The sequence below is a fragment of the Asterias amurensis genome, chromosome 9 (assembly GCF_032118995.1).
Source record: "Asterias amurensis chromosome 9, ASM3211899v1".
Classification (NCBI taxonomy): Eukaryota; Metazoa; Echinodermata; class Asteroidea; order Forcipulatida; family Asteriidae; genus Asterias; species Asterias amurensis.
Genome location: NC_092656.1, coordinates 13160190 through 13170864, shown reverse-complemented (window position 1 = coordinate 13170864; position 10675 = coordinate 13160190). Strand labels below are relative to the sequence as shown.

The 10675-nt window shown below is 38.8% G+C and overlaps 1 protein-coding gene across 1 annotated transcript; it reads right to left on the bottom strand.

Moving 5' to 3' along the window:
• Positions 1-75: 75 nt before the first annotated feature.
• On the bottom strand, positions 76-10446 carry LOC139942042 (17-beta-hydroxysteroid dehydrogenase 13-like). The gene is made up of 5 exons (XM_071938724.1): positions 10005-10446; positions 6893-7105; positions 6407-6654; positions 5086-5211; positions 76-3166 (listed from the first exon to the last, which is right to left on the bottom strand). The coding sequence occupies exons 1-5, from the start codon at positions 10248-10250 to the stop codon at positions 3088-3090; spliced, it is 912 nt and encodes a 303-aa protein (XP_071794825.1). The 5' UTR covers positions 10251-10446; the 3' UTR covers positions 76-3087.
• Positions 10447-10675: the final 229 nt, after the last annotated feature.

Genomic DNA, 10675 nt, shown 5'->3' with positions numbered 1-10675 from the left:
ATTTTAAAAGTGATACTTGTGTGGATCATTATATTCTACTTTTACTTTTTTTTCTAACCATATGCAACGGTTTCAAACGCTTTTTATAGACCAACTCATCCGATCCAAGGCAACGTGTTCCATTAAACAAAACTTACAATGTACAGATGAAGTTAACCACGATCATGGCATACAACCCATAGGGGCGGAGGGTAGGGTAGGGTAACTACCCTCCCAAATTTGAGCAAAACAGTGAGGAAATTCGGGCACAGCAAGAAGAAAAAAATATAAAAAGAAAATGTACCGAGCTTAGATTAGAAAATGGTACCTATATTTTTACTTGTGTAACAGCTCTGCCAAAACTTGGCCCTGGTGATGAGGGGCCAACTAAAATTTCTAACAGCAGATAACAATGAAATACATAATATAATACATTTAATGGACTACACTGTAATAATTCATAACTGACTCAAATCAAAGAATCTTGTATAAACATTTGATAAAGGTATTATGCAAGCACACTTGGTCTAGCAGTGATATCATGATTATGATGAATACTCCAATGCTGTACACAGATAATAACATCCGATAATCCAATACAAACGTTTGATAAAATCCAATGCAAACAGGCCCCTTCATCAGTCCATCAACATGTACACTTAAGGTTACATTCTTAGGGCAATGGCCTTTGGCAATGGTGTCTTTGTTGCAGGCTAGACTTTTGGTAATTGTCACGGCCCAGTATTCTCACTTGGTGATCCAAAAATATGCATAAAATAACAAGTTTTTGAACATTTTGGCTCAATTGGTCATCGAAGTTGCACAATAAAACAATGAAAGAAAAAACACCAGTATTCTCACTTGGTGTATTCCAGCATACATGGCATATGTATAAAAATTAAAAATCTGTGAAAACTTTTGTTTTGCTAAATTGGTTATCAAAGTTGCCAGAAATAATGAATGAAAAAACACATTTGCTGCAAAGAATTGTGTACTACATGTAGTTCAGATGCTTGAGAATTGCACAATGTTATGTAAAAAAGATACTTATTTTGATTAAAACATTTAAAAATTCACAATTGTTTTTAATTGTTATCTTCAAAATTGACATGATTGAGTGTGGCTGGGTCAATAAAAGAAACAACATTGGTAAAAGTTCATGCAATTTCCTGCTCTGTTTCAACTGCAAAGCTGGATGCCGGAAGTCAATAAAATATGCAATAGTAAATCTTCATGAAATATTGAGTTGTTACAAAAAATAAATGTACATAATGAAAATGTTGAATATTGCATGCTGAATTAACATTTTGAATCAGTATTATACAATCCCATTGTCACAGTAATGCTGCATATACTATGTACAGTATTGACCAATTAAATCATCTCGCATCTTCATCACACTAGTCTTGGTTGCGCTATTTTGGGAGTCAATGTCCCTGGATGTGTTTGTGCTTTTTTGGCGACGCATTGACCTTTACATTCAATAAGATTATCTGGCAGGTAAACATGGTAATAGCAAACAGCAGAGACAAAGCAAAACCCCAGCTGAGTATCATTTGAGTTGTTCCCTTATTGCTCAATACTCAAAATTTTAAAGTTGATACTGTTTTTCAAAATTTGAAAGACATTCATCCAAATACATCATTATTTGGAGAATCTTTAAACACTCGAATGCACTTATATAGTAACTTTCCCATTTCGGGACATCACTTTCATCCAGTGAAAAAAACACTTGACACTAAGTGTTATTTTCATGCAGCATCTCTGGGGTGGATTTCACAAAGGTAGTCCTAACTTAGGACTAGTCCTAGGCAATGCTAAGAGATAGGGCCAATTCTAAGTTAGGATGAGTTACAGTAGTCCTATCTCTTAGCATTGCCCAGGACTAGTTAGGACTACCTTTGTGAAATCCACCCCTGGTCGTGTAGAGGTTAAACAATTTCGACAAATATTTTATTTATTGAAAAATAATTTTGTAGGATGCTTTAGAATCCTTTCGGATAAAAATTCCACAAATTCTTTTCTGGGTCATTTTAATAACCTTCCCTTTTTCACAAAGTTTCTGTTGAGCAAAAATAAGAAGGAATATGGTTTTTTAGGTTGGTAACCTTTTTCTGGTTAGCAAAAATGTGCTTAAACCATGTAATCAGCTTTGTGAAATTGTAACCAGAATGCCAAGGAAATACATGTGTTGTTTACGAAACGTTCTCCGTTTAAACGTTGTCTTGGATCGGTCGAGTTGGTCTTTGAAAAGCGTTTGTTATAATATGCATATGGGTAGAAAGATGCTGTAAAAGTAGAATACAATGATCCACACAAACATGCCTCGAAATTGCATGGTTTTCCTTTTACCTCGTCGACTAACACGGTCGGCCATTTATGGGAGTCAAAAGTTTTCCTTTTACCTCGCCGACTAACACGGTCGGCCATTTATGGGAGTCAAAAATTTGACTCCCATAAATGGCCGACCGTGTTAGTCGACGAGGTAAAAGGAAAACCACGCAATTTCGAGGTAAACTTGTGTGGATCATTGTATTCTACTTTTAAATTATCTTTCTAACCATATGCATTTTTTAACAAACGGTTACAAACGCTTTTTTATAGACCAACTCGTCCGATCCAAGGCAACGTGTTCCTTTAAACATCAAGTGCAGAACTATGGTGCTTATCCCTGGAGGTAGAAAATAGTGACTGCTAGTGTACATGTATGTGTAGAATGCCGCAGTAGGCAAAGTCATGAAATTACAGCGCAAGGTCTAAGGATTGTATGGCTTGCAACCTTATTCTAGTAACATTATTCTGATAAGCGGCTTAATGAAATTTGGCCCAGGTTAGCAGGAATGTTTGCTTATACTAAGCATTCTTCTCTTGAGCACCAAGTGTAAAAATATGGTGTTAACTCTCCATGGAGATGGGAAACAGTGACTGTTGTAGTGTAGAACTCCATAGTAGGGCAAGTCATGGAGTCATGCTGCAAGGTCTTTGGTACACGATTGTAGTAAGGTTTGACTAATTCTCTTCTTCACTTAATAAAAGGTCAAAGGTTGAATCCGTGAGGTCATTGGGGTTCTCCAATAGGCTCAAGTGATAGAAGAGCTTCCTGTAATGTCATTTTTCACTTGCCTGGGATGGGATTCGAACCTGGAGAAAACTATCAAGAGCTCTGAAGCCTCTTGTTGGTAGCACACTGCAAAAGATAATCAAACCCAAGCATTTAATTTAGATTAAAGGCAGTGGACACTATTGGTAATTACTCAAATTAATTATTATCATAAAAACTTACTTGGTAACGAGTAATGAGGAGAGGTTGGTAGTATAAAACATTGTGAGAAACGGCTCCCTCTGAAGTGGAGTAGTTTTTGAGAAAGAAGTAATTTTTCACGAATTTGATTTTGAGACCTCAGATTTAGAATTTGAGGTCTCAAAATCAAGCATCTGAAAGCACACAACTTCGTGTGACAAGGGTGTTTTTTCTTTCATTATTATCTCGCATCTACAATGACAAATTGAGCTCAAATTTTCACAGGTTTGTTATTTTATGCATATGTTGAGATACACCAAGTGAGAAGATTGGTCTTTGACATTACCAATAGTGTCCAGTGTCTTTAATGCAAAAGAGGATATTAATATTTCAGAAGGGCCCAAGGCTCTATGCTTTTCTTCCAGAAACACAAAAAAACTTTGTTTTTCCAAACAGAGGGTCGTAAGCAATAAAATGGCCCCTGACAATAAAGTACACATGGATGGCATTATGATGTAAGGGGATATATAAAAACAAAATATTACATTCTTTATCCCTGACGCAAAATATTAACATGATCTAATAAATCGTTGCATTACTGCTGCTAACACAGGGTTCCAACTGCCTCTTTATAGCAACTAGACTGGCTCCGTGGTCTAGTGACAAGACATGTGCTCTAGCCATGCAAAGGATGTGGGTTTGAATCCCACATCAGTGATTTTGCTTAGGAAAGAACTGAATATACAGTGCTTTATACACATCGGTGTAATGGTAAAAACAAAATATATGGCCATATATTTTTTTGGCAGGATTTGCTCCCCAAAACAAGTTTTCCCATCCCTGCAGAGTTTAAACTTCCTATTAAATGACTTATAATGGAAGACAACCAATTATAAACTCAGTTTTCTTGAATTGCATTAACCGCTTACTCAAGTAAAACTTATGAAAGTCTTTTTCAGGGCACTTAACGATTGCCATTATGTAGTTTGTGAATGGAGTGGAGAGCTTTACTTTCCATGAACAGGACTGGGAAAAACTGTACCACCAAAATTGAAATGTCGCTTGCAATGTGGGATTGGGATAATAATAATAATAATAATAATAATAATAATAATAGCCGGTTTTTATATAGCGCTTTTCACACCTGAGGGCATCCCAAAACGCTTCCAACATTATTACCCCTGGTCACTGGGCCTTAAATCATTCCTTAAACCATCTCAGCTCCCTGGTGGGGAGTATACAGCCTGTGCAACATTAATATGCGCTACTCGGCTAAATCAATCACAAGAACCATCTCTGCCCTCACAGGTACCCATTTACCCCTGGGTGGAGAGAAGCAATTATAGTTAAGTGTCTTGCTCAGGGACACAAGTGTCACGACCTGGATTCGAACCTACACTCTGCTGAACAGAAGCACCAGAGCTTGAGTTCGGTGCTCTTATCCACTCGGCCACGACCATTAATTAGTCAAGTGTAACTGGGATCCAGGAATACATGTACATAATGCAGTGGGATAGAGATCACTCTGCATACTTAAATCAGTTAATCAGAATCTGAATTTCCATTTACTGAGTTCACTCATAAGTCGCTAAGTGAGACCAGACGTCGATTTGACCAAACTCTTCCAAACTTAGGATTAATCTTAGGACTTAGGACGAGTTAAGTTCGTATCCATTTACGTTAGGAGGCACTGACTCGATAATTATGATTAATCCTAGCGTCTCGTGAAATCAGCTGATGCTCCATTTGAGTGGGATAGAGATCTAATTTCCACTGAGTGAGATAGAAATCTTGATCTCACTATCATACAGTGTCTATGAGAGTACTTTTGAGTTGTTTGCTCGCTTTTAATCTACATTACTTACGCTTTTAAAAACAAAAATAGTTTTGAATTCAAAGAGGGAATGATGATTTCCTCCTTATTTCTGAGAACACCGTCCACAATCTCTTCAGCTACATCATCAGCATCCATCAATTTTCCTCCAGTTGCCCTGGGAGACAAACCATAAAAAAAACCTTTTTAAATTTTGTCTGTTGCGTCCAGTCATCCTATCCTTTCGAAGTTTTAATTTCATCTTATGATCTCAAAAGCCAAACTTCAAGACGTTCCTAAAAGTATTTTGAACGTTCCAGTTCAAAGTTATTATCTTCTGTTTCTTTTCATCAATTAAAGGCAGTGAACACTAATGGTATTTACTCAAAATAATTATTAGCATAAAACCTTACTTGGTAATGAGTAATGGGGAGAGGTTGATAGTATCAAACATTGAGAGAAACGGCTCCCTCTGAAGTTACGTAGTTTTAGCGAAAGAAGTAATTTTCCACGAATTTGATTTCGAGACCTCAAGTTTAGAATTTGAGGTCTCGAAATCAAGCATCTGAAAGCACACAACTTCGTGTGACAAGTGTTTTTTCTTTCTTTCATAGTTATAGTATTGCAACTCTGATGACCAATCGAGCTCAAATTTTCACAGATTTGTTATTTAATGCATATGTTGAGATACACCAAGTGAGAAGACTGGTCTTTAACAGTTACAAATGTACTAATAGTGTCCACTGTCTTTAATGCAGAAGGATAAAAATTCTTACTTTTTTTAAACTTTCAACTCATGATTTGAAAGAAGAGTTTACATGTATATACACTTCTTTTTGTACAGATAAAAAATAATTTTCTAAATTTGAAGCATTACATCATTCTATGGTTCCAGTGAGCCATCAACCACCACCCTTTATGGTTACAATTTTACAGAGGAGTAGCCAAGACTTTTTCCAGGGGAGGGGGGCATTGCTCTAAGTGGGAGGGGGGCAGGGGGAATAGGTTTGTCAATGGCTTGGGGCTTTTATTTTGGAAGGGGTACACTGCAGGGGGGTTGCCCCCCTGCAGCGTTTTTGCATTTGCCATGTTAGCAACCAAGTGTTTTGCCATTGCCTATGTATAGGCACGTTTGGCACATTTGGGGCATTTATTTTATTTTTATTTTATTTTATTTGTTTTTGTTTTTGAGGGGGGGTACTTTTTCTCTTTTGTATCTTGACCCAATTTACAACACATTAAGTTCGTCTATCTGAAGCCAAAAAGTATTTGGGTGAACCTTGAATCACTCCTGACCTATTTGGTTTGACACGACTCTGGAGCGCCTGTCTGAACCGTGTTTGTCATGGTAACACAGTGAAACTTCTCCTTACCTATCCCATACACTGTGTATCATCCCAGTGTTGATGAACATCGGACACACCAACGTTGTCAAGATTCCCGGCGATCGGTAAACCTGATTGATTTCGTCCGTCAGAGATTCGTGGAGACCCACAATTGCAAACTTTGAAGCGCTGTAATCAGAGAGACGATGGACTCCATGTCTGCCAGCCATTGAAGAAATGCTGACGATGTGACCAGAGTTTGCCTCAAGCATTGCTGGTAAGAAACTTCGGATAGTCTATTTGGACGAAAGAATCAAAAGTAAATTTATGGAGGTGGAAACATACAGAGCTAAAGCACTTCAAGAACAAATAAGTTTTACAGAGTTTCTTACTTTATTACGCCTTTTAACCAAAACGGTATTTATGAATGAGAGTTGCCGTGTGATAAAGGTCCTCGCCTTCGGCACGGGCCTTTATCACACGGCAATTCGACCCTGCCTGTAATAAAGGATTGCTATGCTTGAGAATACTTACCCAGAATTGTGCCATGAGGTTGATGTTGATGGTTTGCTTGATATTCTGTTCAGATAGATTGAGGATATCTTCACCGACCAGCACTCCGGCATTGTTTATCAACATGTAGACTCTGCCTAAATCCTGGATGACTCGTTCAGCCGTTTCTGAGACTGCATCAGGGGAGGAACAGTCAACAGTGTAAGCAAACGCCTGAGCCCCAAGCTCACGAACCTGCAAGAGGAAGGGGAGAGGGGAATTGGAAAATAAACATATATTTATATGACTTTTCAAAAGTTAGTTTTCAAAAACAGAATTATCACTGGCGGGGCTGATACATGTGTGTTTGTAGGCAACAAAATTGGCTCCACCCCCTGGGTCATTCATCTCATAGCCTTGGTGCCCTTGAAGTGCTCTGACAGTAGAAATTTACAATTACCAAGGAGAAAGAGGTTGGACATTTCTATCTTGGAAAGGACACTTCCATTGAACAATCTTAGAATACAGGAGGAAACTTTTGAGGGTCACCAAGGTAAAGAACAAAGTGACAGGGGCTATTGGTAGACTTGATACTTCATGGAGGCAACAAAGGAGATTGCCTCCACCCACTGGATATTGACTTGGTGCCCTTGAAAAACCCCAGTAGAAATTTCCAGTTTCCTCATATACAGTACATGTAGGGTTCCCTGTACCAAGGAGACAAGGCCTTGGTGCCCTCGCCCTGCAAAACAAAGGATTATTACAGGCATGCCTGCAACGAGTTGCAAATCCGGGAGGTGTACTGGAATAAGTTACATCTATATTATAAAAGTGCTTAAATCGCATGGGCGCCGCCATTGTTGTTTGGCAAGTGGTGCCCGCACCCTGCTAAAATGATGCGTCCTGGGGTAAATTTCGGGGTACCCGTGTTGGGGCATGATGGAGTAAAATTTATTGATTGGCAGAGGCTAGAAACTTGCTTGCTCATGATTGTCATATTTGAATCAAATGTACTGGTATCAATTTAAAACATCAATCAACACAAAAATTGCAATAATAGTATGTGATTGCCATACTTGTACTACGCCCTCACTCATGCATTGTGTTTAAAAACACCTGTGGACAAAATTATTGCCCCAGATAACTGGCTGGTTGCCAGTACGCAATCGTATGACATTGAATGTTTATTTGTTTATTGGTTTCAAGTTGTAATAATGCAGAATGTAAAGTTTGTGATGTTGATCTCACGCTTCTGATTGAAGTGTCGGAACAAATTTAAGTTTGAGACAGGATTAAATCTAAGGCAAAGTTGTCAATGTCAGAGTGGGCGCAGTAACCATAGAGAGCTGACCTTAATTTTTGAAATTTAGAATTAAGGGAAAAGTTTCCGTATGGCGCCACCACTTTTTCATTTGATATGATATAATATAGTATCTAATTCACCTCAATGAGATATCCCTTTTTGTGAAAATGAGTAAAAAAGTGGTGGCGCCATACGGAAAGTTATCCGACTTAAGGTGCCAATGTTGTTTGTTTTTTTTGTTTTTTTATTTATTTTTTTTTTTCCAGAGGATCTTTATCAAACCATCGTGGAGGTAGTTCTACCTCCATGATCAAACTACCACTCAGCACAAGGGATATATAAGCGCCAACAAGCTGGTGAAACAACCAATTATACAAATATTGGTTAAATGCCCGACTCTAAAAGAAGTCTTTGAAATGAATTGCACAAATCAAGAAATTGTAATTCAGTAACTAGATGACAGGTGTACTAATTAGGGAATAACAGTGCGAGTACCCGGTCTTCACTGCGTGGTAATGACCGGGTTGGTGGCTGGCGCTGTTAACGGACCGAGCCGGACGGACCGAGCCGGAGGCGAGGTCCGTTAACAGCGCCAGCCACCAACCCTAACTAATTGTACAGTCGTTTGACCAGTTCTGGATCACTTTTTGAATTCACATTGTTTTTTGTTGCAATCTCTTTGATATTTTAAACAAAAAAGTGTATCAGTTTACCTAAACATGACATAAAACTCACCAAGTATTCACTGACAAAAAAGATTAGTTCTTTTGAAGAGGCTTTAAGAAAAGTAATGTCACCTGTTTGACCAGTTCAGGATCAGTTGAATCTATTCTGAATCAGTAGAGTGCCCTTTATTGCAAACCCATACTCCCATTCATAAAACTGTCTCTCAAGGACACAAAACTTCAGAGGTGTGTTGGCATGGACTTGGACTTCATTTGTTTAGTGAATGTCATGCAAGTGTCTTCAATAGCAGCGCAAAAACCCAGCGACAAAACCACAAAACAACAGCAAAGGCAAATGAAAAAGTGAAGCGAACCTAAAAAGCATTATCGACCCCTCCAAGTTTAAATTTCTCAAAAAAAAAAAAACATCTAAAAGAATTTGTTGAAGTAATGTTTCTCAAAATCATCTGAATAAACTTTCTACTGCAGTAGTATGATTTTACCATACTTAGTAAGTTAGAGTGCGGCACCATTTGACACAATGAGATGTTGAGTGATCCCGAACTGGTCAAGGGTAAGTTGCCCCCCTAAAGAAGATTTTGGTAACTTCGTCTCCTCAAAAAAACAAGATGTCTGCACAGTATTTACAGGAATGTTTTTTTACACATTTTTATCATTTTACATAAATATTTTTTGCCCCGGCACTCCAACTCTAAAGGTAAGAAGTTTTAACAGTGTTTTTCAACCAACATTTTTAAACAAAAAAATGATAAATTTCGCAGACAACCTTCAGGAAAACAGCCATAATTTATTTGCTGATGATATTTGGCACCTTATTTTGGGTTTGTTGGTTTAATGGGTGTTAATCTTCACATTTATCAACAGAAATTGGTAATAATGAGAAGTGATATAACTATTTGGTTATTGCAAAGTTGAAGTGATCCCGAACTGGTCAATGATCCCGAACTGGTCAAATGACTGTACCATAATATTATAGCTCCAAGGTCATGAGGTTGCACCAGGGTTGCACAAAGTGCCCACTCAGATGGTCAAACCCAATTATAATCATGATAATTCCCAAAAACTATTGTTAAATACTACATAAAATCTTGATAATGTATACAATGGCCTGTATTTCCAGCTCCTTGGTCACACGATAAACAAACCTCTTTATTTATCAACTTACCTCTCGTGCTGTTTTCTCGTTGTTGGTCTGGTTGATGTCCCACAGCACCAGCACGGCTTTCTCACGGGCAAACCTCAACGCCATGCACTTACCGATGCCGTGTCCAGCCCCGGTGATCAACACCGAACTCCCCGCTATCGACTTCCGACTACGTGGGACGAGGAGTCGATAGAAAACCTCCACGAAGGAAAACAATAACGTTCCGAGTACAATACATGCATCGGATATGCCCTTAAATACGGACATCGCTGTTTTGTACGGTGTTTTGTCAGTTACTGGACGAAATAGAGGTTAAATAGGTGAGTTTAGATTTCGATGGTGGCCACAGAGCTGAGGGGAAGAACCAAACAGCTACATAATCATTGTTTCATGTCTGGACCGATAAAAGAGCCACAGGTACATGTTAAAACCCATAACACCACCTGTTGCTACAATTAGTTGCCTTCAGCTGTCGGATAGCAAACGAACTTTGCTTGTGTAGCCTTGTCTCAAGGCTATTTACGAAGCACCCCGCTCTGATTGCACCAGGTAGCATGAGCGGGGGCTGGTCATCTCGCCACCTGGCAAGCTCGCCACCAACAAAGTCGCGAACTGCAAAGTCGCCCCCTAACCGGCTCGCCCCGAGTTGTTACAAAGTCGCCCCTGACAATGTCGCCCCAGCCAATGTCGCC

Bases quoted from the DNA above. Each gene is read 5' to 3' on its own strand.
- LOC139942042 (XM_071938724.1), bottom strand. From the start codon at position 10,250: ATGTCCGTATTTAAGGGCATATCCGATGCATGTATTGTACTCGGAACG. The intron at 5,212-6,406 runs GTAAGGAGAAGT...TTTGTCTCCCAG, and splicing joins ATACACAGTGTATGGGATAG to GGCAACTGGAGGAAAATTGA. The intron at 3,167-5,085 runs GTAAGTAATGTA...TATCTTTTGCAG, and splicing joins CTATTTTTGTTTTTAAAAGC to TGTGCTACCAACAAGAGGCT.